This window comes from Berkeleyomyces rouxiae (assembly GCF_048999995.1).
Source record: "Berkeleyomyces rouxiae strain 22BRR77 chromosome Unknown BrBRR77_ptg000005l, whole genome shotgun sequence".
Taxonomy (NCBI): domain Eukaryota; kingdom Fungi; phylum Ascomycota; class Sordariomycetes; order Microascales; family Ceratocystidaceae; genus Berkeleyomyces; species Berkeleyomyces rouxiae.
In genome coordinates this window covers 1,079,948-1,107,153 of record NW_027396495.1, presented here as the reverse complement: position 1 = coordinate 1,107,153, position 27,206 = coordinate 1,079,948, and the positions used below count along the sequence as shown (strand labels likewise).

Sequence of the window (27,206 nt, the reverse complement as noted above, 5' to 3'; positions counted from 1 at the left end):
GAGCCATGAATGAAGTAAGAGGAACGTTGCAGGGTGTATCTTTCGATTCTAGTCAACATTGATTCAAGTGTAGCACAGCATGTGCATGTGTTTCTTGTTTGTTAATGGCATAATCTTTTCACTCTTCTGTCACTCCAATCCCAGTAGCGTTCTTGTGGCAACACCACAGATGTCAACTCTTTTTACTCTCGGCTGCTGTGTCTCGTGTGCAATGCGGGCATCCAACAGTCTCACGGAGCATGGCACAAGTACAACACAGTAAAACAAGCCACCGTGGCCATCAGGGTGTTGATACAGAAGCCTTTGTGCATAGCTTGATATATGCAGTAGAGCCAAAAGAGTGCGAAAATAGCAAAACAAGATTGAAGAGAAGATGATTACGCGCGTCGTGTCTCATGGTGCATCATTCACTCTGGCTGGGATGTGATGTTTGCTGGATCTCATGTTTCACAAAAGTTGGCAGGGTTACCTCTGTGCACTAGGGTCTCCGAAACCCAGTTTTGGCCCAAAGTAGAAGGCGGTGAGATTCATATCCCAATTCTGCCGCCCAATTAAGCAAGCTGCAACTCGCAGTAAATGAGCCACAGGCCACAAGAAGCTCCAAAGCCGTCAAGGATATTTCATCCCAAGTCACTCTGTTTCAACTACGCGATCAACGATCAACGATGGAAATAGGCTTTGGCGGAACGAGCCAGTTGTCTTTGCTACAATATTAAACAGCCCTCAGACGGCTGTTATAATCGCGTTTTCCTTATCAGATTGGCATCAGCCTGCTCCCTTTCGTCGACCTTTGATTACTACGGACCGGGGTTGGTTTATATCCAAGTTGTGTCCTATCATGAGTCGCCATCTGCCCAGACGGAACTTGACCAGCCATCTGCGCCAAGTCAGCAGAGGTAGCGGCGACAAGTCTCCCCTCTCTTTCCAGCGCACACGGTCGCCCGACTCGGCCGCGTCCACTGCCGCCTACTCGGCTAGCGGACGAGCCCGCTTGCTATCGCGTCGATGCACAGTCACTGTCAACGAGGGATACTCTCCTGATGATGTGCTGCTCAACTTTGAGCTGGTAGGCGGCGACATTCGCCCTGGCCAGCTGATGGCCATGACTGTGGTCACCGAGAAGGAAAAGGGCGCGTTTGGAGAGGAGCTTTTGAGGATTACAAGTGGCGGAGATAAAAATGCGGCTGGGTCAGCTGGCGGAGGTGCAGAGACACCCGGTCTCTCTGAATCTGAGGCATATGGAAAGCGCTATGTTTTCGTTGCCAAGGATATGTCGCGCGAGCTTAAGATCCGACACCCACAGGTTGAGGTCTATGCTGTGAAACACATTGCCGACAACTTTGGCATGAAGAAGGGCACTTCTGTGGTCCTGACGGCTGTAGGTCATGCCCCAATTTTCCGTCCCGTCGGATGTACGTAGACTGACAGGCTTCTAGATTGACTCCTCAAACCCAGTCGTTGAAGCTGGTTATGTTGAGCTAAGTTTCCGTGACCAGTACCTCTCCCGCTCCGACATGTGGCGTCTTGCTGTTGACGAGCTTACAGAGACTACTGTCTACCGTGGTCAATCGATTCTCTTTATGGGGACCATCAAAGCCACAGTCACGTCTATTTTTGTCGGCAAAGAAAAAGTTCACTCTGCCTTTTTTACACGCAATACGCGGCCAGTCTTCCGCAGTGAAAGCGCCCGATATGTTTTATTTATTCAGATGGCCCGTGAGATGTGGGATTTTGATGCCGAAGGTTCCGGAGAAATTATGTTTAACAAAGTGGTCAACGGGTTCCTCCCAGCTCTATTTAAAAAATGGGCCTTGCTCAAAGCACATCATCGCGTAACCATTGTGCTCTTCGCTAGAGTTGAGTATGACTTTGGCATTTCTGCCCAGTTTGTCTCGGGTGAGCTTGGGGACTATTATACCGGCGTTCAACCATCGGGCGATCGCCGTCCATACAAGGACTTTTACAGAGTTGTTGTTAGCGAAATGGCCAGCGGCGAATGGACAACTATTCTCTATGAACTGAAAAAAGAGTTCAACTATTTCCGGCGCGACATTAGTACTCATCATCTAACGGCTCCCGGAGTCCTCGCTCCATTTGCGGCTGTAGATGATGAGGCTGCTGCTTTGAACCAAATTAAAGCCAACTCATCTTTTGCCATGTATGGAAACTTCCTAGAAGCAATCACCATGGCATCTGGTCTGTCTTCCCATGATTATATTGACAGAGATCTTAATCACACAGGCGTCTCTCTCGTCATCATCAGCCCGGGTCCTGGTGTCTTTGAAGTAGAGTATGAGACTCTTCGCAAAACTACCGAGAGTCTGATTGGCAACGGCATAGGGATTGACTTGGTCTGTGTCCCAAAACTTCCTCTGCATTCAGTACCTCTTTTTCGATACCGCACTCGGCAGTTGATGGAGGACGGCAAAGAACGCTGGATTCGCAGCCGGGAGAGCACACCACGGGGAGCCAACTCTATTGTGGGTAGCTTTGTTTCAACCACCGAGTCCATCTCACCTGCCAAAACTGTCACGGCTGGCAGTGGATATATGCGACGTGTGGATTCCTTTGCCTCGACAACAGTTGCAGTAACAGATGAATGGAGTTATGCAGTCCCACAGTGGCTGCACGTGGCTTTCTGGACGGGAACTTCCGAAGAGGCACTGTCTTATCAGGGCATTGTGCTGGCGGTGGCAGGATCCAATGCCGGCTCCGACAACGACGATGGAAACGGCCCGAGTGCCAGCCCTACTAATCATGATGATGATTTTGTTATCCGCTGTCGCATGTATGGTCTACAGATGCGCAGTGTGCTTGAGACCAATGAGATTGAAATTCCACCATTGTTGACTGATCCCGCATTTCCCAAGGGTCTGTTGGAAATGAGCTGGACTGGGCGAGAGGCCAAGAAGGCCGTGCAGAGTAATGGAGACGCGCCGGTAAATTTACCAGAGCTGGAGCCATTTGATACCTTGAGCCAAAGAGTATCGGGTATGGCCATGTTCCGCATGGACAAGCCTCCACAGGGCGCAAGCCGCAAAATCGACCATCGCAAAATATCAGGGCTGCTGACTGACTACGACAATGGTCGCGCAAAACTCCCTGCCGTTAGAGGCCAAAAGACTAGTCGGGAAGGCGATGAAGTCCTTAGAAGAGTTCCAGGGGACTCTTCCAGCGTATTTGGCTCCTTTTCAGAGAATCAGCAAGCGTTGCGCGGAGGCTCTGGGCTAGGTCAGTCGGGCCGTAAAATGTCCATAAACTTCAACGACGTTGAGCGACCTGGCCGTAGGAGGGGGAGCATAGCTGCTCCAACCCTTGAAAGTCACATGGGAACCCTCCGCCGGTTGGATGGCTTTGATAAATTGGAGTCAGCTGGCTCTGCAGCTGGCTCTGTGGTCGGATCTGTGGTTGGCTCAGTAGCCGGGTCTATGACGTCAGTGACGCCCAGCCGCAACAGTGTAAACACCACTGGCACGCAAAGCAGAGCACCCAAGTTCATGCGAAACATTAGCCTGGGGCAGCATGGCTTTGGCATTGCCGCTCCCAAGGCGGCGATTGCAAAGCCCAGTCTAGAAACTATCACAGTTGTCAAGGCCCCCGGGTCGCAAAATCTGGAAGCTGGGGCTACAGTTCCTCTGGCTAATGCCAATTCTGTGCGACCATCTCCTCCGCTTTCAGTCATTTCACAGGCTTCGCCCAGACTAGAAAACTGGTCCAACGTTGGCGGTACACCTTCTACGCCGAGCATCCCAATCCTGAAGCGCAACATGGGCTCCGTCACTTCCTTGCAGCAACTCCAAGCCGAAGCTCTATCACTAACGCCCAGGGCCTCTGCTGCGCGCACAAACTCTACAAATTCCAATAAGACAACCGCAAAAGAAGACCCAGAGGTTGTGTACTCACAGATGCTCCAGAACGACGTCGGCCGCATGTACAACTATAAACTACGTATGGGAGCACTGCCCAATGTGTATCACGGAAGTTCTCGCACGCAGAACGACCTTGGCGCTTCGCCAATCAACCATGTAGGCAGCGGAACGTTGCACGGGAACAGCCATGGCAAACATGAAAAGCACAAGAACACGGCCGCCGTGTCTCCATGGCTGATGCTTCTGAACCCGTCGAACCCCGACCTTTCCAAGGTTGATGATACGACGCAGTATCGGCTGTGGCAGCACGTCTTCCCACATACTTCCCGCATGAGAGTTATGAAGTGGAAGGCATTGTGCTGTCCGGCCGCCGTACCACTTACTACCGAATACTTCCCCACACAAAAGGAGTTTGAGACTGATTGGCAATGCATGCCCTACAGCATCGCGCAAAACGGCGATGACGAGTTTATCCCCGAAGACTCCAAGCCACGGGAGGAGTTCCTTCGTGAGCTGATGTCTCTTCGTTTCTCACAGGGCTTTCAGGTTGTCATTGGCCCTGCCGTAGCGCGAGCATTCGGCCAGAAGATGCTCAAGATTGGCGACATTTTTTCCAAGGATAGCCAAGTCGAAGACGGCACAAGCATCTTTATGAGCGCAGGAAACTCGATCCATCAGCTTTCGTGCTCCAACGGCACTGAAATCGAGGTTAATATCTACACACGGAAGTTGGATTCTACGGTATATTCATCCTCTATGCCGGCCGTCTACCGACCGGCCATCCGCACGCTGCTAGACCAGGAATATGAGCATCGGGCTATGAACATGACCACATATCGCCCTGACCTCAACTGGAATCAAGTCGATTCCTTCATTGCGGGGCAGACTGAGGAGATGACGGATGTACTCCGGTTTTGGAGAGCACGCTTTGTTCTGATTCCCATGGTTGCCCGTCAAGGGCCACAGGAAAGGGCCCAGAACGGCTACAGCTCTGAAGAAATCCGGCTGGAAGGGATCAAGCGACTTGCGCAACTGTGGCAGCGGCATCGCTTTGTAGCCCCCACAGAGCGACCCTTTATGCCCATGGGCTCTTCACGGCGGCGCAGAGATCCCAATCCGCTGGATATTGTTTACAAAACTGAAGATCCATCTCTGGTCATTGCAGCTGAATATGAAACGCTTCCGCTCGTCGAAGGCCCCGACGGCCCGCGGCGGGGTCAGCAGCTGTCCAGCCGGGATGGCTTCCGCAAAACATCGCTTAATCTAGCAGCCCTGGCAGAGGCCATTCAGCAGCCGGCCGAGCTAGGCGGTATCCGCATGCAGAACCGGCGCTGGCATCTGCGCATGCACTACAACTGCTTCATTGGCTCGGACATGACCACCTGGCTACTCGATAACTTTGACGATCTTGAAAGCCGCGAGGAGGCTGAGATCCTGGGAGACCGACTTATGGTGTCCATGTCGCGGTCATCCTTTGATGATAAAAACAAGGACAAGGAAGAAAAGGATCGGGGTTTGTTCATACACGTGCAGCAACGCCACCCTTTCCGTGACGGCCAGTACTTTTACCAGATCGCGGCAGAGTACGCAAAGCCGATCCCACAGAGTTGGTTTAATTCCCGTCGGAAAGACAAGGACAAAGAAGCCCCTTCTGTCCCCTCGACACCGCTTATGGATGCCATCGGCATGCACCGGGAACCATCGGTCACGTCTTCACACTCTGTCGTTGGTGACTCGCCACCTGCATTTAGCACCGGCATCAATAACAGCATAATACCACCCACAGGCACGTTTCCGGCGGCTCAGACTGCGTCGGCCTCTCGCACCTCGAAGCATAAGTCGAAGCTCAAGCAAAGCTCCTACCCAAAACCTATTGTCATGCTTAGCAAGGTCATGAAATATGACGTCGACCACCGCAAGCGCTCCTACCGGCCCGAGCGGATCAACCTGCACTACGACTGTCTGCACAACCCCGACAACTGCTACCATATCCGCATTGACTGGCTCAATACTACAGCCAAGCTGATTGAGGATGCTGTCGATGGGTGGGCACGAGAGGCTGCAAACTTTGGGCTCCGTCTCGTCGAAGTCCCCATCAATGAGCTCAGCGCCATCACCAACGAAAATCCCTTCCGCAGACCCTTCCGCATCCCAGTAGCCTTTACTCCTCCAGGTCACGAGCGGCAACTACAGCAGCAGGCTGAAGGCCGCATGGTAGACTCTACGGCCAGTGTGGCGTCAGTCTCGTCCTCGTCCGTGACACATACCCCGCGCCTTGCGCCGACACAGCTGGCCGCGCCTAGCATTTTCTCGCGCCCGGCTTCCGTCGCAAGCAACACGCACCATTTCTACCTTCAGCGGGAGATTCTGCGCCGCTTTGATTTTGTGCTTGACGTAGAGGCAGCGGCCAACTTCCCTACGTCGGTCGATGTTCGGTACTCGTGGGGAAGCCCAGACTACCGCTACTCACAGTACATCCATCGTACTGGTTGTCTCCTCGCTCAGATCACAGAAGATGGCGATTTCCTGCTCCTGGAAAATCATTTGTTTTCCAACCGAGGTTCAACCAAGGAAAAGTCTCTGGCTGTCGACCGAGCAGCCACGCTGGCTGCCTTCCCACATCTTGGCCTGTCCCACCTAGGCCCAACGGACTCTCCGCTGCTCAAGCCCACATTCCGCAACTCGCCAGCCCTACGGCCCATATTCACAAGCCCTGCAGCAGGCGACAGCTCGAGCATCGGGTCCGCGGGACCCAAACAAGCCATGTTCGATCTTGTCCTGGACGAAATGATGGAGTTCTGCACCGACGAAGAGGCGGTAGAGATGTTCTACTATGAAATCATGGAGCGCGAGTTTGTGGCACAGTCGCCCTGTCTCAATCCCATCGACGCACAAGACGGCAAGAGCAGCCGCAATGGCAGTCTGCGCGACAGCAAGGGGAAGGCCCACGAGGCCCTGGAGGCGGTCCCCGACGCCAAGATCCCGTCGTTGGGCCTGCCACCGGCTGTGCTGGACCTGTCGGAGCTCGGAGCCGGGGGAAGCGGCGGTGGGCTGGGCAGTGGCGGCTTAGGCCCGGGGCTAGGACCCTGGCTCAGCCCCGTTCAGGGCCAGACTTCAAGCCCGGCTCGTTTAGGTGCGTCTGTGGCTCTGGGAATGGGGTTGTTGCGTAGAGGAAGTGTGCAGACGGATCCAAAGGAGACTTAGGGGAAGCATGCTAGGGTTACTACATGTGGGTTGGCGATTACACAATAAAGCGAGAGAAACAGGAACAAAATACAAACAATGTAGCCCAAATCTGATAAACCGGCCGCCATCTCTCTGCGCGATAACCTGTGATGGCCTCATTTTGTTGTCCCAGGCCACCCTCGTTGGTTGTTCTGCCTGGGGCCTTGTGCTCTCGGCTGAAAAGTGCTACATCCCAACCCCCAGCCTTGTGCGACGCTTGCTCGCCCAGCGAATCACAGCCTTGTGCCAGGGGGAACTGGTGGAGAGAATCCCTTGACGATAGGCTAGTCGCTGGGCTTGGATACATCGACAATGCGCCAAGTTTTGCTGCGACAGAGGCCGAAGCTGCTGCGCCCTTTGAGCGTTTCTACTCGCTTTCGCCCGGCTTTGCTAAAAAGCAGGCGCTTTCCTGTCGCGGCCGTCTGTCTGGGCTCTTCCTCGGCTTCGGCTTCATCCTCCTCTCCGCCGTCGCAATGGATCACCGTTGATTCTCAGCTGGCGCATTCCATATCAGACATGGACGTTTCCTTTGACGAGTCCGAGTTTGCCCTCCCTGGCGTCCCTGCTGCCCCGCGCCGGTCCGAATCTCGGTCCCCGACCCGGTCGCTCTCGTCCCGCGGCTCCCCGACTGCCTCTACCCAGGCCGCTGCTCTCGCTCCCGCTTCTCCCTCTCCCGCTCCCACTAGACCACTCAACCCTCCCATCTTCACTTCAGCCGCACGGCTCTACAGCACAGCTGCGGCTGCTTCTCCCGCGGCTCCCCCGCAAGGCTCTAGTTCGAAGCTCAAAAAGCCCAGATTCGTCCCGTCCAAAGAGCAGCAGCGCATCGTTGAGCTTTCCAAGGACCACCATGTCCTCGTCTCAGCGCGCCCGGGATCTGGCAAGACAGCCACAGCCGAGGCTGTTGTTGCTGGTTCTGCGCCCGGCGAACGCATCGCCATCTTGACGTACTCGAAGCGGCTCTCTCTGGAGACTAAGAAGCGGCTGGACAAGTATCAAAACAAGTGTTCCGTGTACACATTCCACGGGATGGCATGTCGCCTCTTTAATACTTCGCTATATACGGATGCCCAGTTGCTTGCAGAGCTCAAGCGCCTCAATCTCGGTGAAGGCGAGCCGCCGCGCTGGCGCCAGCCCCCCTTTGACGTGATTGTGCTGGACGAGTTCCAGGACTGCACCCCGCTCCTGTTCTGGCTCATCTGCGTCTTCATCCGCGTCAACAACCGGGCCCTCGGGAGGTCTGCGCGCCTGGTTGTCCTTGGCGATGAGAAGCAGGCCATCTACGAGTTCCGCAAGGCCGATGCCCGGTTCCTCACTTATGCGCCGGACCTCCTAGGCTCCCTGTCGCCGGGATACAAGTGGGCTACGCAAACCCTCAGCAAGAGTTTCCGCATGTCTCACCAGACCGTAGACTTTATCAACCAGGTCTATCTTCAGGGAGAAAAGTACATCTGCGGCTCCAAACACGGCCCAATGCCCATCTTTTTAAACGCAAAGATATTTAATGCGCGCGCGGTTGCTGCCAAAATCTTTCCTCTGATCAGGAAATACGGCGCCGAGAACACGGCGATCCTTGCGCCGGTGATTCGCACCAGTCGTCCCGTTCGCGAACTCGTCAACTGCCTTGCTGAAGAGTTCGGCGTGCCGATTTCCGTGACCATCAACGACGATGGGCCACTCGACGAGCGCGTTATCGAAGGCAAGCTATCAGCTGCCACAGTCCACCAGTTCAAGGGCAGCGAGCGGGATCTTGTCATTCTTCTCGGCATCAGCGGCAACTCCTACTTCACATTCGTTGCGCGGGATGTACCCGATGACCGATGCTCAAATCAGGTCTTCGTCGCACTCACCCGCGCCCGTGAACAGCTCGTGATCGTCAACGAGGCCAGCGAAAACCTCATGCCGTTTATTGACGCCGATGCCATCCCGGAAACTGCTTTTTGGGACAAGACTTCGGACCTCCCATACTCCGACAATGTAATCTTCTTTGGCCCTGAACCTGGGCGGCCAGCACAGGACGGCCTAGCACTCAACACCACTACCTCAGTAACCAATACTGTCCGATTTATTCCCGACGAAGAGGCGCAGTCGATTATTAACAAATATCTTGATATCCGTGTCCTTTCACCACCGCTTCCTGAACGCGAACAAATCAATATTCCAGTGGTCATCCCGTTCGAGTGGAACATTCAGAAACCAAAGCCTAATGAAACGGGCAACGTCGAAGCAGACCAGTTCTACCCACAAGAGAATTGGAACTTTCACGAGGTCGTCAGCGATCTCAACGGCCTCATGGTCGTTGCAGCTTGCGAGCACAAAATGCTCAAGACCCTGACAACACTCGCTACCGAACAGAATGTACTTCACCCCTCACGAATCCCGCTCCGAGATGAACTCAACAAACAAGATGTCCGGTGGCTGGGCCGAACAGCCTGTAAATACGAATCTGATAGATCCAACTTCAAGCCTCGCTTCCTGCAGATGGAGGACCACCCATACGACTGGATCACTCCGCAGGACCTGACGACAGCACGAAACCGCCTAAATGAAGAACTAAAAAGCTCGCCATACGGCTCTCACCTTGGCTTCGAGGTGGCCGTTGAAGACGCCAAATACACACTTGACGACCAAAGAACAGTTGTTATCGGCGTCGCTGACATCGTCGGCATCAAAGCGCCGCACAAGAAACTCGCCGCCGCCGCCGCCGCCGCCGACCATCCCCACCAGTCCGCGGCCAACCTCAGGACCAACGAGACCCTCATGCAGCGCTACCCCGCCTGTCTCTGGGAAATCAAATTCGTCTCGCAGCTCTCCAACGAGCACATTCTGCAGACGGCGCTCTACGCACACCTCTTCGCCGTCCAGAACCACCGGGTGCCCGAGACCATCTTGCTGTTCAATGTGCGCACGGGCGAAAAGTGGCAGATTTCACCAAAGCCCAACGCTGTGCCCAGCGACACCAACACCGGCAATGACGGAGACGGCGCCGCCGGCGGCGCCGTCTCCGTCAAACCCGAGGTCCAAATGGCCCGCTTCACCGAAGCCATCTTCCGCCTCAAGTTCACCCAGACGCCGCACCTCAGCGACGACGAATTCATGCTTGAACACCTGATGACGCGCGAAGAGGCGATTTGCGTCGTCGATCGGCCGGGAAAGTCGCTTGTGTGCGACAAGAGAAAAGTCTACACGGATCAAGAAGTCGTCCAGGACTGGGGCATTGCCGAGGGCGTGATCCTCGAGTTGGAAGAGGACGAGGGCGATGCGGACCTTGGACGTGAGCAGAGGAATACTTGAACTTGATGTGTTGTTTTGGGGGTTGGATGCTGCATATGTAAGATAAAAGTATTGAACGGAACACTTGTACTCACGATGTATCACGACTTGAACCATGAGTTAACGTTTTCTTTTTCTTCACCGTTTTGCAAATAATTGAATTATGTAGTAGTTGATGGGATGACTATTTCCGTGATATCAAGCCCAAATAAAACGCCGCCGTGGAGGGTTAAGATGTATAAGAATATGTATGTTACAAAAAGAACAGAGAGAGCATGAAAAAAAAAGAACGGATATCAACGCAACAAGATGATGCAATGCAGAGGCTCTCCCCCAAAAAAGAAAAACAACACCAGTACCGATTTTAGACTATCCAGCCAAGAAAAAACAAAGCCAAGCGAAAGAATGAAACAAAAAAGAAGAGGAAATGTAAGAGAGAACAAGAGACAGAAAAAAAAAGAGAAAGAGTACTTGTGGGTTTACTGGCAGAAGCTTCGAGGTCTGGATGGATTCTTCGGATTTCACATCCATTCTGATGGCATCTCGGTGGGCTCCGGCTCCGGCTCAGGTACCGGGTTTTTGCGCGGCCGGCCTCGGGGGCGTGCTTTCGATGATGCGCGCGCCTGCTTTTTGCGTGCACCGCCTGGCGTGCCGACTCCTTTTCGCTTGCGACCGCGGGTCTCGGCAGCCATGAAGTTTGACGGATCATCGTCGTTGTCGAGATCGTCGTTGTCGTCATCGCCAAGCGGCGTTGAGGGCCCATCGTCCATTTCCTCGTCTTCGTTGGGGACCTTGAATTCGCTGTCAATGTTCATCAGGTCAACAAAGGCCTTGAGCTTGCGCAGCTGTGATTTCTGGTTGTCAAACGCCGATGGGACTTTGCCAAGTTCCTCCCAGAGCTTGTCGCCTGTGATGCCTTGGACTTTGACGGGCGGTTTGCCGAGGTCCTTAGCCAAGGCTTTGGCCTTAGTTTCACGACGATTAAGACCCAAGCCGTATAAGCGACGGAGGTATGTGCGCGCGTCCCATAAAGCAACTAAAATGCTTGCTGCTGTGGTGAATTGTTTGAGCCGTTGGGGTTCAACATCAAGCTCAATAGTTGCTGGTGTGGGTGTACTTTCTTTTGCTTCTTTGACTGTACCGTCGAGGTTCAAGTTGCCATCCAGTGCCATCTCCATAAAATCAGTAGTAGGCACGACAGGGGCAATAGACGGTGCACTAGGCGCAGAAGGGGTGTCGTTTGCTAGAAGAGCATTGACTCGCATGTTGAAGATATCAGACTCAATTGTCTGCGCGATCGGAGCACCAGTGGTAATGACAATCTTTTCCATCATGTTGACGGTGGCTATTATTTCTCCCAGTGTGACGTACTCAAGATAAGACAGATTCTCAATGATAAACCGCGAAAATTTCACATGACTGGGAACGTCATAGGTAACATTCAGCTTGTTGAGGTCGAAGTCTACCTGAGAACAGATTTTCTCCAGTAGCTTCTGCCGATTCTTTGATTTGCTGATTTTCATAACTTCCATCAGTAAATGCAACTTGGCTTGATATGGGCCTGTGCGTGCACCACGATCATCTTTGCAAACATCATGTTGGTAGTTATAGGCTGACTGAATGGCCTTGGCATATTCTCTTTCCAGAACTGTTTCGTGCTTTTGATGCAGCACCTTGTGCTCTTGGAAGGCAGTCTCCGAAATCTTATGGGAGTCTGACGTTTCGAGGGTGATGAGAGTTATGCCCGTCTCCTTTGGATGGACCAGACCTTGTCGGTTAATACTGCCCAGAACTTCCATAGCCAGAAATGCGTGGTCATCCTGAGCGCTTAGAGAAATCCGCGTGATATCTTTGAGGAACCGTTGGGTAGTCGCACTAGCCACATCGTCAAAGTTAGTACCGCCCATGACAGTAAGCTCGCGCTTCTTTCCGGCTGCTTTGTCAGCGGCAGCCTCCGCAGAGGCAGCTTCAGACCTGCGCTCTTCAGTTAACAGAAACTCTTTGAAAGAGGATAGTATCATGTTTTCCAGCTGAGGGATTTGGTCATCAAAGACTGCCTGGAAGCAAGTGTAAACATTTGGTGAAACGTAGTTACGAGGGGATGATTCACAAATCAGACCAATAGAATCGAGGGCTGAAGAGCGCATGGACATAGGCCGTCCCTTTGATGCAAATGGAAGCAAAATATCGACCATCAGTGACGTTACCATCTTGCCTTTCCAGCTTGGGAATTTATCTCTGAAGAAGTCAACTTCACTTTCCAGACTGCAGTGCTTCCCAATCATTCCCATGAGGATAGCATAGCGTGCGAATGTAGAAAGAGTTTTAGCATCCAGAGGCTTGTTTTTCTGTGCCTGGGCACCGGCCATGCAAGATGCAGCAAGACGGGAAAGGGGCGCAATGTTTTGCAGAATATCGCTAATGATCCAGATACAAGCCATAGTGTTATCGAGAAGGGGCTTTTGCAGTTTAGAAACAGACTGGTTCAGCAGGGCACGAACTTCCTGCAGAAAGGCTGAGTGAATCTTGGAGAGGTTGGGTAGAACCCGGCGATAGATGGCAGTGACGGCACGAAAGACAATGAGGTCCTCGCGTGTCTGGATCGCAGAGAGATGGGGCTTTAGAAGGCGAATCTGTTCGAATGTGAAAAGCTTAGAATCTGCCTTTGCGAAAATCATGAGTACTAAGAGAGCATCTCGCCCAGCAGGTACTGTTGGATCATCCGAGTCGAGGTTGTCTATGAGACCAAACATGTTGGCCACCAGCTTAGTGCATACGCCGAATGGCCCTTCGACAAGCTTCCCCTCTTTAGTGCTGAGGATTGATTGGAGGACCTTGTCCAACACACCAGCAACATTGCCAGACTTGACAATGCGAATCATCAAACTGACATGATCGGTGAGGGACGTCTGGTATCCCGCCGACTCTTCGGCGTTGTAAAAGGGCGCAAACCAAACCTCCTCCATCATTTGTTTCGCCAAATCACGCACACCCTCGTCGGGATCTTGGACACGGAGCAGCAGGCCGGCAGCAACAGGTCCACGAATAGCCTTATTGTTTTTGCGAAGGTATATATCACGTGCCAGCTTCATGGCACGCTTGCGAACACCCACTCCAGAGTCGGTAAAACGCTCAATAACACGGGGTGTCATTTCATCCTCCAGGTGTGGACGCATCGTTATACACTTGCCGATAAGACCAACAGCAGAATCTCGAACTTGTGGTGACGAATCACCTGCACACTTAAGAATCAGGTGAATGACAACCGAGTCACCGTCGAGGATGGCAGGGTCAGTCTCAAGAATCTGGTTGACGCTCTTCAAACTCTTGCTGCGAACCGTGGCCTGATCACTAGCCATTGAGCCCAAAACAATGTTCAGGATCGTCGGGAAAGACTCACACAGAGGCGACCGCAAGAGTAAGGTGTAGAACGCCAGCTTGGCGTGGGAGGGAGTGACGGTATTGAACGAATACTCATTGGCTAGCCAACGCTCATCATCAATCATCATTCTCAGACGATATGCAAGACAGCCGAATTCAACCTCTCTTTCGACCTCCTTTTCTGTAAATGAGCGATATCCGTTACAGGCCGTAGAAGCCCAATCACAAACTAAAAACGATAATGCCCCTCTCAAATAAGGGTCATCCATCTGCCGGCTCTCCAGAAATTCTAAAGTAGTACGGTAAGGACCAGCCCACGAGACAACATCTTCCACGCGACAATGCTTGTCAAGCGAAGAAAAGGCAAGATCAGCGAGATAACGTGAAAGTTTGTCTGACTCGGTTCCCTCCATTGCGCAAGAGATCTTGCGAACTTGTGAATGAAGGCGTGAGATAGAAGCCCCCATTGTGCCCAGGACATCCAGTGCCATATTTTTTGCGGGAGCGGGGGCCCGCTCGGCCTCTGAAAGCTTTACCATGCGGAGCATAATCATGCGGAGCAAAAGCTCAGCTGCTGGCCAATCTGGGGAATCAAGACAGGTGGTGAAATCTTCAACAAACAAGTCTAAAAGGTTGCGGTAGGGCGTATCGCCGGACTTGGTGGAGTTTAGAGCTCGACTAACAATGAAGTTGACAACAAAGTTGGCATTGTTTTTCGTGGCTTCAAATAGGGGGTTCACTGTGTTATCAAGCTCTTTGACAGCAATCTCGGGCTGAGCACTCGCGTCTTCTTCAGTGCGAATAGTAGCCATAACTTTGCGAGGGCCCAAGGGAGTCGCAGGATCTTGCCCTTCGACCTGCTCTTCGTAAGAGGGCACTTCCTCATCTTGACCAAGAGCTTTGTTTTTGGAGGTCTTGACATCTTTTACCTTGCCTGAACTTGATTGAATCAAACGCATAATCAGAGCAGATACGGGCTGAATGTTGGCACCGTCGGCAAGCTTAAAATGGCGCGCGCTTTGTTTTCCAACAGGAAGCTTTTCAAGTGAAGTTAAGATATCCGTCAAAATACCTTGGCGTTGCTCAGGCTTGAGAATAAAAATCTGACAAAGCATATTCATCGCTACTAAACGAAGGCCATCAAAGCGTTGAACGCCAATGGCGGAGTCCTTCTCATAATGTGCATTTTCGACAAAGATCAATCTCGATGCTGTAAACTCGAGAGTGTTCATGACGCTGTCGGAGAACTCAATGGTGCCAACCAAAGACGCCAAAAGATCAAAAAGTCTCTGGGTATTAGTGAACAGTGGTGTGATGGCCTTGCGGTTAGGTGAAATGAGCTTGAACAGCGCAGAAGTAGGGCCGGAGTTCCTCATTTCCACGATGGGAATGATAATGCCGTCCATGATGCTCTTGAAAAGATCAATGGAATACTGAATAATAGTTTCGGAGTAAAGCTGTTTATCCTCCCTTCCTCCCGACATGATACGCAAAGCTGTTCTGGTGGCACGAAGAGCGGTCTCGATGGCAGCAATGCTTGAGATCCACGATTGCAAATCATCTTCAGTCCATGATTCTTCAATTTTTAGGGGCAGATTAGCAACACCCTTGATGGATGTTTCTGACAGCTTCTGTAATTTAAGCAGAGCATCAACATCCGCTTCTTCGAAAGAACCTAGGTTGATAATCTTTACCAGAAGGGTGTTTGCAGCCTGATGTGTTGGGGTAGTAAGAACTGGCTCCTGGTCAGAATTGAGAACAGCGATATGTTCACAGCCAGATGCTCCTGTAATAGCAGAGGATACGGCATTGAAAGTATCATGTGTAAACCGCTCAAATTCGATTAGAGCAACATTAGCTCTTTGGCGCTGATCAAGTGTATCTCGAGTGAGATCCTTGACAACAACATCTTTGTCCTTTCTTGCTGATAAATTGGCCGGGGGATTCAAAGACTCTGCCGGTACGACCTGTTCATTCTTGTTCAAGTTCAGGCCTGACTTAACATCAATCAGAAGGCCAGCCTTGCCACCATCGACATCCATCATGATAGAGTCCAAAGAATCTTGAACGTTGTTCAACATGTTTGGTGGATTTAACGGTATTTGCTGAGGGTTGTTTGATGAGGTTCCAAGTTCTCCTTGGGTGTGTTTGTCTTCTTGTTTTGGTGCAATGTCTACGTCGTCCTCGTGGATATCCACGTACTCACTAGCATCCGCTGGTCGTTTAAGTGGAATCGCAATCTCGAAGTTGCCGGTTTGTCTGATAGCCTGGGGTGTTGGGATAGAGCCTACTCGGCGACGAGATAAGTCTTGTGCCTGCGAAGCAGTCTCGTGATTAAGGGCTAAGCTAGTCCCGAGGCCTTTCGGGGTAGTAGGTGGTAGTCCACTCAGAGGAGTTGCTGGAGACTGTGGCGGTAGAGTTGGTGGTATTACGACTGTGCTTGACATTGACCTTGCAGGGTTGCCGTTGCTCTGTATGGGAAGTTGGGTTGGGCTTCGCGGGTCGGACCCCTGGTAGTCGAACAAGCCAGAAACTTTGTCGAAGATAGCTTTGGAAAGTGGTGATAGTGCTTGTGATGGGAGAATATCTGCACCTGAAGCCCCTGGTACACGCGGTATGGTTTTGAATTTACTGTATCCAAGTTAGTTTCATATCTCGCCAGCGCAGCAAAGAGCATAGCATACTATGTGGTTTTGATACTAGTTTTGAGGTCGTGGAGCAAGACGTCGGCAACCTTCTTGACGTTCTTCTGGGTAGCAGGGTCGGCAGCTAGACCATCTTGATTTAACTTGTCGAACTCGGTGTGGTTGAACAGATCGGCGATGCTGGAGGTAAGATGGCCAGATCCGGTGGTGGGCTCGGGAATCAAATCTATATGTGCCCAGAAGGTAAGAGCAAACGCAAGATTAGCATACCTGCCTCACATGAAAGCCAGAGTCCAATATTCGGAGGCAGATGATTGGCGCTGAAGCTCAAGAGGTCTCGCGCCGGGAAGGAAGTGAAAACTTTGAGCCTAGGCACCAGAGCCGAGCGCAGGTCCGAGAAAGGAAGGAGCATACCGTAGGCAAACGGGACCACGGAGGTGTGCGGGGAATACGGAAGGGCCTCGTGCAATGTGAAAGGCCGGTGCTGGACGATGGCCTCGGGTCGCCTAAACGACGCCGAAGCGCCATTGGGGTTGAGTTCGGACATGGTGCGCTGGGTCGCTGACGTAGTTGGTCGGTAGTCGAGTGTTCAGTCCATCGGTTTTCAGGGCCAGGGCCGGTGTGGATGGCGGAATGAGCGTGTTTGCGCCGAAGTCGTCGAGGTGTTGTCGTCGAGTGCGAGCGTGAGTGTGAGTGGGACAGTGTCGAGCAGGGCGCAGGCCGTGGACGCGCTGTGGATTTGAATGCGTTGCTGCGAGAGCTTAAATTGTGCTAAGGGGCCGCTGGCAGGCACAATGCATGGCTAAGCTGCGGGCTTGCCAGGTTGTGCGGCAACGCGAAATCGACGCAACGTTGGGATGTTGCGGTGCAGACAAGGCCGTAGACTGCTGAGCAGAGGCCGGAAATCGGGTGTTTCGAAATCAAAGACAAGACTGGAAGCCCAGCGGCAAAAGGGACATCGAATCGCAAGTTTGTGCCTTGAACTCTAAGATGCGCTGGTAAACTGATGTACCCAAAGCGATCAACGCTCGTTCCACCATTCCTCCGTCCTGTAGTGGCGACCTGACCCAGAAATAGGAAACAGCCTCGCTTGCAGGGGGTCGTTCTGGCTTTACAGCGCAGCACAGGCCAAGCCAGCACGATAAGAAGCTTATCGTGCTACCCGGTATTTACCCAGTCATGGATTCTGCAAAGAAATTTTGGAGGCTGTCGCAAAGCTCGTGTGTTTTTTTTAACATCGCAACTAATCATCGTCTTTTTTTGTCCTCGATCACCACATTGGCAACATTTGGTTTCTTTTCTCTTGTTTTCCAGAATTTGAAAAAAAAAAAAATGGCAGCTATCGGCTCTCTCGTCTTCTGCACCATGTGCGGCAACCTCCTCCCTGCCTCGAAGGGCACCACCAAGGGTATCCTGCGCTGCGACGCCTGCCACAGCGAGAACAGAGGTTCGTAGCCCAAGTTTCGTCTTTTATCTCTGCTGTGCGAGCATTGTGACTTACAGACTCTTCTATCTGCAGATATGGCTGCTCAGACCATCACGACCGAAACCAAAGCCAGCGACTTTCCCTCACTACTGCGCCAAAAACTTCAGTCCACCGTCAAGACTGTGGCCGCCCATGAAATCGGCACCATGGCTACGATCAAGGAGCGCTGCCCCAAGTGCGATGCCGAAGAAGTGCGCTACACTTCGGTACAGCTGCGTAGTGCCGATGAAGGCAGCACCATCTTCTACTACTGCGAATGTGGTCACAAGTACGTTTTGTTCATCTTCACACGGCATCACAGCCAATCCCATGGCTCCCCAAGCCCTCTACATCAAAGTGTCAACCCAGAGACATTGCATTAGCTAACCAAACTCACTTTTTCCTGTCGCAGCTGGGCCATGAACAACTAGACAAGCAATTGTTCTAGTCCGTCCATCAACCTCTCGAATCGAGCCGAATTTCCGCTGCTTTTTGTACTCCATAATGATACCCACCAAAAGAAAGAATATACACAAAATTTTCAACCGAATAATACCAAATCCCAAACCCAGCAATATAGGAAATCCTCCCAAAAATCAAAAGTGCGCTTCGCCATGATGCGTCTATGCAGCTACTTCAGGAATCAGGGCGTACTCTGTCTGGCCGCTCTTCTCGTACTCGGCCATATCAAGAGCAACAATCACACTCTCGCGCACCACCTGCTCCTTGTCAGTCAAGAACTTCTTGAGAGTATCTTCGACGCCTTCTTCATCACCCAAGCCACCAAGCGCCTCGGCAGCCTCGTGTCGCACCATACTGGCCTCTTCGACGTTACTCAGGGCCTCGGTCAAAGCAGGAATAGAAGCAGGGTGGGACAGCTGGCCAAATACAAAAGCAATCTCGTGGCGGAAGAGGGCAGACTTGTCGGCAAAGCCAGTAGCCAGAGCAAGAACGGCGGGTGTGGCGGTAGGAAGGTCGGGCGGCGAGGCAAGGTCGCGAAGGGCGAACATGGCACGGTAGCGCTTAAAAAGGGGCAGCTCAGTGTCCATCAGGACTCTGCCGAGCTCAGCAATGTCGGGGGTATTCTTGGTCTCAGGCATAGGCGGGGCAGGGTCGATAGACACAAAGTCACTACGCAAACAGGTAGGTCAGTATAGTACAAAGAATAAACGTCAAACACCTTGGGTAGATCAAGTAAAGAACAAAGGGCGTACCTCTGGCGCAGCTTTTCCTGCTTGCGCTCCTCAGAGTTCTCCCACTCAACGCGATCAACAGCAATCTCACAAGTCTCGGTAACGACGACATCCTCGCCGTCGCGATCACGGAACTCGCGAAGAATGTCCAGGTTCTCGGCAAAGCCCAGAGCGCCGAGAGCCTCGGCCGCCTCGTGGCGGCACATGGGGTCCTCCTTCAAGTCGGAAAGACAAGTGCGCAGTGCAGCGACGGCACGCTTGTTGTGTGTCTGGCCGAGGCAGTAAGCCAGTTCGTGCTTCAGCAGAGCAGAGGGAGAAGCCATGGCGGCAGAGATGGCCTCGATAGCAGCGACAGCATCGGCATCGTCATCGGAAGCAGCGTGCACGGCAATGTGCTTGAGAGAAAACAGAGAGCGGAAGCGAGACGCCAGGGAAGACTCCTCGGAGCAGAGCGTCTGGCGCAAAGAGGCAATCTGGGACTGGGTCTTGGAAGGGGCGGTCATGATGGCTGAGTACAAGGTTGCAAATGAATGGGCTCACTAGAAGCAAGAAATGAGAAGTCTACCAAAGATGTGCGGTAGAAGAACCAAGCAAGAAAAAGAACACTCCGGTCAAACGATAAGCGGGGTATCCTCCTGTTCACGGGGCTTGTTTGAGAGAACAAATTGTTACAATGGAACAACTTTGCAACAAAGTGGGCTAGGAAAACAAGATCTGATAAGACCATCGGCCTTGGCCGAAGTTGAATGCGCAGCGGCCCATTTTATAGCTTTGATTAACTGGGTGCCACACACAAATTTCCCTATAACTACACACTAGTCATGCTCTTTGAGGTCGTTGGTGGTGTTAGTGACCTTCAACCCTTTGGAGGGGAAGAGATTTTTTGGGAGGGGCTAAAAAAATCCACTTAGTGCATGCCTTATCACCACGGCGATAAGACAATCGATAAGCGGCTACCAGCATATGAAGTCATCATCAGAAAACAATGACAAAGACGAGTGGCGCTGCGAAGACGGAGCAGATCATCTGGGCTTCGCCGACGATTTCGAATTTGGGCTAATAAGCAGCCTAATTTTATGCCTGTGTATTCTTGTTTCTGGTCTTCTCGGATTTTCTTCGTCTACCCCTTGCCACACTGGTGACACTCCATTCATATTACAACAGGCTTATTAATCGGGGTCTTTTCACTGACTCCCATACATACATTCGTTCATAAATCCATCTCAAGCAGTCTACTGCAAACTCAGCACTTTTACTTCCCTTGCTATTTTCCTTCTCAATAACTCTTTCACTGTCGTACATTATGGCTCCCGCCCTCGACGTTCCACAAGAAGACGCCCAAGATGTCCTTCAAAACCCCATGAAGCAAAAGCCCAGTCTGGTGGCGCCCGAGCCCGAACATTGTCCCGGCCCCGAATCCGAACAAGCAGGCAAAGCCGACAACTGCGCCGGATGCCCTAACCAGGCTATTTGCGCCTCTGCGCCCAAAGGCCCTGATCCCGATATCCCGCAAATTACATCGCGACTCTCTGGCGTCAAGCATCGCATCCTGGTGCTCAGTGGGAAAGGTGGTGTTGGAAAAAGTACATTCACAAGCCTGCTTGCCCACGCGTTTGCGACAAACCCCGATACGACTGTCGGCATCATGGACGCAGATATCTGCGGTCCTAGTATCCCCAAGATGATGGGCGTCGAGGACGAGACAATCCATGTCAGTGCCAATGGCTGGTCGCCTGTATGGGTGATGGATAATCTTGGCGTCATGAGCATCCAATTCATGTTACCGAATCGCGATGATGCTATCATCTGGCGGGGAGCCAAGAAAAACGGTCTCATCAAGCAGTTTCTCAAAGATGTAGAATGGGGCGACATGGACTTCCTATTTGTTGATACTCCCCCGGGCACCAGTGATGAACACCTTAGCGTCAACACTTTTCTCCGCGACAGCGGCATCGATGGCGCCGTAGTGGTCACTACACCGCAGGAGGTCGCTCTACTCGATGTTCGTAAGGAAATTGACTTTTGCCGCAAAGCAGGTATCCGAATACTGGGTCTCGCTGAGAATATGAGCGGCTTCGTGTGCCCCAAGTGCACGCATACAAATGCCATTTTCCGGGCCACGACTGGCGGTGGCGCTACTTTAGCAAAGGAAATGGATATTCCCTTCTTAGGGTCGGTTCCTCTGGATCCCCGCATCAGGATGGCTTGTGACTACGGTGAAAGCTACTTTGATTCATTCAGTGATAGCCCTGCCTGCAAGGCCTTTATGGGCGTTGTCAAAGGTATCTCTGAGCAGTTGAATCTAGATATCAACGACATTATCCCCAACGAAGAAGAAAGATGAAAGGCATGAGCTTTTTATTGTCCGAAATTCCACGTGCTCTTCACATGCGCCGTCCAAACAGAGCAAGCTCATTATATGCTTCATTCTCCTCTTAAGCGACAATACTTTGGAGAATCATTTTCCTCTAGTACTTGTACTCGCCAACCAGCTTTGTTGGTAGCTCAAGCAAGTCCTCGGCGTCTTCAATGTCAAACACCTTCCCAACCTCGCTCGTTGCGCGCATCAGCTCCTTTGCAGCGGCATACATCATCCGGGCGCTAGTACTACAAGTAGCGGGCATGTAGTAAACGAGGATATACGGCGCCATCGAACGACCATCGGGCTGCAACAGTTAGTTTGTGGTTTATGTCAGGATGAAGAGCCAGGCGTGGAATATTACCAGGGTCACTGGGTAGCTCAGGAGTACAAAACGCGGCGAGTTTTCGGGGAGAGCATCGCTAATGTCCTCGAGTGTAGTGTAGACTTCCTCGTCATCTTGCTTGATCTGCTGGGTGTTCTGATCAATCAGGTCTGGCGAGAATGGTTGGTTAGGGTTAGATCAGGTCCACTTCAATGCGAACTCGCTAGCAACAAGACAAGACACTCGATCACGGTGTAAATACAGCGCATGTCATATCTCCATGTTCTATGTCTGTAGGCAGACTTACAAATGACAGCCTTTGGTGTTTTGGCGGATGACGTGCCCATCCGGAACTTGCGCAGATCATTCTTTGTGTCTGGCGAAATGCCATAGAGTCTAGCCTCGGAGCCCTATTGGGTGGGCGAAGTTGGCAGTATTAGATACGAGCTCCAAGCAGAGGTAGAGATGGTTAATGGACAGGAGGAGTATACCATGTTGGAGATGTACGTGATGTAGTTTCGTTGGGGGATGCTAGGAAAATAGAAATCAAGAAAGGGCGAAGCACCAGAAGTTGATCTTATTCTCAGTGGTACCACATACATATATTGTACGAGTATACTTGTGTGTAGAGTACTAGTAGGTGAGAGCTCGTCTTGCTGCTACCCCGCTGAGGCGTGTGCCCCGCTTTAGAGTTACCGTGAAGCCAGGAGCTCCATGGTTGCCGGAAAGGAGAGAGCATTTTATGCAGTACATAACTATGCGCTTCATTACATGCTGGACACAGACACAGAGAAGCCTGTGCACAACCAAATCTGTAGAGCTAGTTATACAAGTGCATAACTAGATTATTGTCCAACTAACGACATAAAAGTTGGTTCATGTTGAACATCACGAAACCCCAGCCAACTTCCCCCCGCCAGCCTAGACATTGAATCCATCAGCAGTGTCTAATCTTTCCGGGATACAAGTAACTCTACAAGCTCAAGTACATTGTCTCTAGTTACAACTATCTGTACTACCTTGAATCTGCGTCCGCCTTTCCCCGGCAATTATCTCATAGTCTCTTCACACGCCCGCCACCTCCCTGTGGTTACTGTAAGACACACACAGGTATCTTCTCCTCTTATTCCACTCTACGTCCAGACGTCGATAGCCCTCGCTTCTACCCTTTGAGGCTCGTTATTCTGCACTTCATCTCAGACTTTCACATGGCCACTAAGCTTGCTCGTGTTCTCTCACTGTACCCTGCCAGCTCCCCTGGTCGTCTGCTACGCTCATGCTTACCATTACCACTCAAGCCCGCAGTCTTGGCCGCCGCCTGTCGTATTCCACGCCCTTGTCATCATCGGCCTTTGAGATCAGTCGCATTTCACACATTCACCATGGCTTCTGCGGATGAGCGGAATGAGCGGCCCATTCGTACCGCGGCCTGCCTGATTATAGGCGACGAAGTCCTGGGTGGAAAGGTACAGTCTTCACTTCTCGCTTCTGCTGCTCGTCAGTGTTTATGACATGTGCAACTACAACGTAAAAGAAACTTGGAGACTGACTGATTCATGCTGCAGGTCATTGACGTAAGTGTGTGCTTCTCCTGGCACTTCCATGAGGTCCATCTTCTGTAAAGTCGGGGCCACGACTAATGTATCTGATTTCCAAGACAAACTCGCCCTACCTTGCTCGCTGGTGCTTCAGCTTGGGAATTGTATGTAGTAATCCCCTGTCCCTCCATACAAATATAACATGTGTACTGATGCTGACAACTTTTAAAGGAACTCAAACGAATTGAGGTCATTGGCGATGACGAGAACGAGATTGGCGAGGCCGTCAGTCGCATGAGCAATAACTATGACTTTGTGGTCACCAGGTATGGCCTCTCGCTTGGGCGCTTAGGCTCTATGACACTCATGACTAACATCCCTCGTTATTCTAGTGGTGGTATCGGTCCTACGTAAGACGGCTCCAAAGCAGCAACCCATCTGACTTTGTATCACCATCCCATGCCTCTCATTTGTGACGCCCCTGAATCGGCACAATCAAACATGTGCCTGTCTACATCCTTCGCCTGGCCAATGACCGTTGCATTGGTACGCTGTTATACTAACACACTCGCGCACCTCCAGCCACGATGACATCACCTACCAGGCCATTGGAAAGGCCTTCTCTCTTCCTCTGACCATGCATCAGCCTACCTACGATCGCATGAAGCGCCTCATGAAGCCCCACCCCTCACAGCCCAATTTTGACTGGAATGTCGACTCTCCCGACCGCGTCGCCCGGGAGCGCATGGTAATCCTGCCGCTGGATCTCAACCGCGACCTCTCCAAGCAGATTATCTTCACCTGGGACGACTTGTGGGTGCCCGTCACCGTAGTCAACGGGAATGTCCATATCCTGCCGGGCATTCCGCAGCTCTTTGAGCGCCTGGTTGATGGTCTGACGCCAACCATCTCGAAGCGTCTAGATGGCCAAAAGACTTGCCGCATCCTGATATCGACGCCAAATTCGGAGAGCGCGGTCGCACAGTATCTCACCAAATTGGCTGCATTGGTGGAACCAAGGGGTGTCAAGGTCGGAAGCTACCCACGCTTTGACAAGTCGCGGAACACCGTCACCCTCGTCGGTCGCGATCAGAAATATCTGGAGAGCCTTGTTCCCGAGGTTCTTGAGAATGTCAAGGGCCGTCGCGTTTCAATTGAGGGCGAGGACGATGAAGTTAAGGCTGCATAGATAGTTAGATCTTCTATTTCATGGCAATAACTTTCCAGAATTTGTTCAAGGGTAACTATGGAAGTATTACACTCATCAAATTGATGCCTTGAATTCATGTCTTGGAACCAAATCACCAGTTTTCTAACATTGTAACTAGCCTGCATGGTAGTCCTACACTAGGGTTAAGTCCGACGGAAACCCCTATATCACGAAATGTATTAGGGTTCATAAACAGACCATGCTGCAAAAGTGAAGCATTTACATACAGAATCATCATGCACCCTGCGTCCGTTCATCTCCACCAATCGACTCTAATTCCAGGGTATATTTAGACTTGGTAGGCTTCGTCGATCAGCCCAGGCAAATCTTTTACTAAACCAAGCTGTGAAGCTGTTGTTGAGGAATCAGATGCAAGCTATACAAGGCACGATCTTCATATTTCTAGTCGTATTAGACAATGCAACCGTGGGCTATGGCTGAGCGGTGAGTGTGTGTAGATATGGATTGGTTATCCATGTTGATCGGGAGATTATGAGCCGAGAGTTCTAGATGCCACGGGCACAAGACTTTGGTGCCAGAGTTGCATCAGGGCAGAATGTACACGATGAAGATCACCAAAGAACAAACATCCCGACCCAAAGAACAGAGCATAACTATGCATACCTTTGTGAATAGTTTCTCACACACGTGACCTGGCATGCTCAGCTTTGGAGGCGTGCTCCAAGGTGGCATGGATGGCGCGCATTCATCTCATAAACGTAAAACCTGCATTGCATATTGCCGATGTTGCAGGAGGAACTTGGCGTGGCCAGATGGCACTGCATGTGGCTCTCTGTCGCTTGCGGATAAGGTATGGCCACTGGTATAGACGTCGTCTCCTTTGTAGGACAGTCTAGATGTGTGGGAGACGGAGGTTGAGCTGCATGCACACGGGCAGTAGTAGTAGATGGCTACATACTAGTACTGCTGGTAAAGTACGGCGCTTGACAGAAATACTCGGTCTACACGGCTACAGTCCAGGTGCTGGTATAGAGACATGTTTGTGTCTTGATTCCACAACCACACGGAATATGCATGTGATTATTGCATATCTGCTGCATGGTTAGTTACTGCATGTGTTGTTTCATGCATGGAGACGTTGGACGAGTGAGACAAGCACAAGCGACAGCGGACTTGAGCAGCCTGTTAGATATGGTGTATCAACACATGTACGACCAGGATATAGGCAGAGCCAGGAAGCCGTGGTGATGTAAGCAAATAAGGTAGAGATGGCAGACAGCTATGGAGAGCCACGGCAGTGAGCTGTGTTCACAAACCCCATTGCGGTCTGTGTAGAGGAACTGCATGATATGTGAGAGCTGTATCTAGCTAGCTCGTTATATTTAGTTAGATGTATGAGTTGTGTATTTGCACATATCTACACAACTGTATTCCCATCTGCGGGATGACGCAATTGACGTCTGCGCGCAACAAAAAGCACCGATGACCGGGCTACACGAAGGAGATGGCCACATGGCCACTCACTACATGTAGTTGGTTCTAAGGTGAATGGGAAGAATCGACGTTGTGAATGTCCACATGTTGTTCGCCACCCTTGAAATCCTGGCATCGTATCCATGGCAAAGTTGGCACTGCGCCTTGGGAGGTGACGACGAGTTATGGCAGTGGTTCAGTGGAGGGCAATAAAATACAGGGGGTGTCGCAAAGCTCATGGTGACAGTTACAGGGGGGGAGCCTCTGTAGCGTGCAGGCTTATACAGAGAAGCGGTGAAGAAGCGTGTAACTATTTGTATTGTGTTCGCTTTTGACTGCGGCTTGGTGATGGGCGTGTGGCGATTACATATATCACATAAAGTCCAAATATCTGCAACTATATGAGCACATGAGCAGAATTTGGCGCATCTGCTGTGGTGTTTATATTGTTGACACAGCCCGAGTTCCAGGCGCAAACCAGAGAAATAAACAAAGCGCGCCTGGGCACTTCGCGTTCGCCCTAACAAAGAGTGCAGATGGCTATAGCGGGACGACCAGGAGACAACAGCCCTGTTATTATGAGAGCCAGCCACCAACCTGCATGGCAATAAGGAATCATCAAGGGCCGTGCAAGGGTTCACAGATAGAGATAGAAGTAGAGGGTCCCCGCACCGGACCTCGTCGTCCCTTGACTCGGCCAGCCGAAGAACGAGGAACGCAGCGGCTGTCAGGAACCGGGAAGAAGCAGTTGGGAGAGAACAGCAAGCAAAAGAAAAATCAAGACAGCGGCTTGCCGCAATGTCACAACGTGCTTGTGCGCTGTGGTTGTCTGACGTTCAAAGCTCCTTTGGGGCCGCTACGAAGAGAGAAAAAGGCACGCTGCAGCTTTTGACAGCCACCAGCTGGCAAGGGCGGGCGAGAAGTGGTCGTGTGATAGGTGGTGGGTGTGGCCTCTGTGGCTCAAGATATGTGGCACTGTGGCTGTGATTTTGATGATGACAGACTCGCTTGATTGTGCTGATTGTATCTGTACTTTTCGACGGGCAACTGCGTACTTGTTAGCTATGACTTGCGGCTGGCTAACTAGAAAGTCTGGAAGAAAGTTGAAGTTGTGTAGTTGCACATTCTGCAATTGCTGTCTCCATACACGCTCGAGTTGGGAGTTGGAGAACCCCAAAGTCACAAGTCACTGCCACTTGTAGCAATTACCATGGAACCGTGCGCTTGGGCCCACCTTGATTTCCTAGCCCCAGGCCAGGATAGAAGTTACAGGGTTCTAGGCTGGTCTG

At 51.7% G+C, this 27,206-nt stretch overlaps 8 protein-coding genes across 8 annotated transcripts; 5 read left to right on the top strand and 3 right to left on the bottom strand.

The window, feature by feature from the left end:
* Positions 1-838: 838 nt before the first annotated feature.
* Positions 839-7,073, top strand: BROUX77_005436 (uncharacterized protein; the record flags this gene model as incomplete). The annotated part of the gene is made up of 2 exons (XM_073750309.1): positions 839-1,378; positions 1,437-7,073. The coding sequence occupies 2 exons, from the start codon at positions 839-841 to the stop codon at positions 7,071-7,073; spliced, it is 6,177 nt and encodes a 2,058-aa protein (XP_073604322.1).
* A 537-nt stretch (positions 7,074-7,610) lies between these two features.
* On the top strand, positions 7,611-10,388 carry BROUX77_005435 (uncharacterized protein; the record flags this gene model as incomplete). The annotated part of the gene is made up of 1 exon (XM_073750308.1): positions 7,611-10,388. The coding sequence occupies one exon, from the start codon at positions 7,611-7,613 to the stop codon at positions 10,386-10,388; it is 2,778 nt and encodes a 925-aa protein (XP_073604321.1).
* A 500-nt stretch (positions 10,389-10,888) lies between these two features.
* On the bottom strand, positions 10,889-16,940 carry BROUX77_005434 (uncharacterized protein; the record flags this gene model as incomplete). Its single annotated transcript, XM_073750307.1, has 3 exons — positions 10,889-16,379; positions 16,433-16,619; positions 16,808-16,940. 3 exons carry the CDS (start codon positions 16,938-16,940, stop codon positions 10,889-10,891), a joined length of 5,811 nt encoding a protein of 1,936 aa, XP_073604320.1.
* A 785-nt stretch (positions 16,941-17,725) lies between these two features.
* On the top strand, positions 17,726-18,289 carry BROUX77_005433 (uncharacterized protein; the record flags this gene model as incomplete). Its single annotated transcript, XM_073750306.1, has 3 exons — positions 17,726-17,840; positions 17,913-18,147; positions 18,271-18,289. 3 exons carry the CDS (start codon positions 17,726-17,728, stop codon positions 18,287-18,289), a joined length of 369 nt encoding a protein of 122 aa, XP_073604319.1.
* A 192-nt stretch (positions 18,290-18,481) lies between these two features.
* BROUX77_005432 (uncharacterized protein) lies at positions 18,482-19,554 on the bottom strand (the record flags this gene model as incomplete). Its single annotated transcript, XM_073750305.1, has 2 exons — positions 18,482-18,989; positions 19,073-19,554. The coding sequence occupies 2 exons, from the start codon at positions 19,552-19,554 to the stop codon at positions 18,482-18,484; spliced, it is 990 nt and encodes a 329-aa protein (XP_073604318.1).
* Positions 19,555-20,354: 800 nt separating this feature from the next.
* BROUX77_005431 (uncharacterized protein) lies at positions 20,355-21,395 on the top strand (the record flags this gene model as incomplete). The annotated part of the gene is made up of 1 exon (XM_073750304.1): positions 20,355-21,395. The coding sequence occupies one exon, from the start codon at positions 20,355-20,357 to the stop codon at positions 21,393-21,395; it is 1,041 nt and encodes a 346-aa protein (XP_073604317.1).
* A 124-nt stretch (positions 21,396-21,519) lies between these two features.
* Positions 21,520-22,229, bottom strand: BROUX77_005430 (uncharacterized protein; the record flags this gene model as incomplete). The annotated part of the gene is made up of 4 exons (XM_073750303.1): positions 21,520-21,717; positions 21,775-21,905; positions 22,043-22,145; positions 22,227-22,229. 4 exons carry the CDS (start codon positions 22,227-22,229, stop codon positions 21,520-21,522), a joined length of 435 nt encoding a protein of 144 aa, XP_073604316.1.
* An 888-nt stretch (positions 22,230-23,117) lies between these two features.
* Positions 23,118-24,462, top strand: BROUX77_005429 (uncharacterized protein; the record flags this gene model as incomplete). The annotated part of the gene is made up of 5 exons (XM_073750302.1): positions 23,118-23,201; positions 23,301-23,309; positions 23,505-23,599; positions 23,666-23,683; positions 23,856-24,462. The coding sequence occupies 5 exons, from the start codon at positions 23,118-23,120 to the stop codon at positions 24,460-24,462; spliced, it is 813 nt and encodes a 270-aa protein (XP_073604315.1).
* Positions 24,463-27,206: the final 2,744 nt, after the last annotated feature.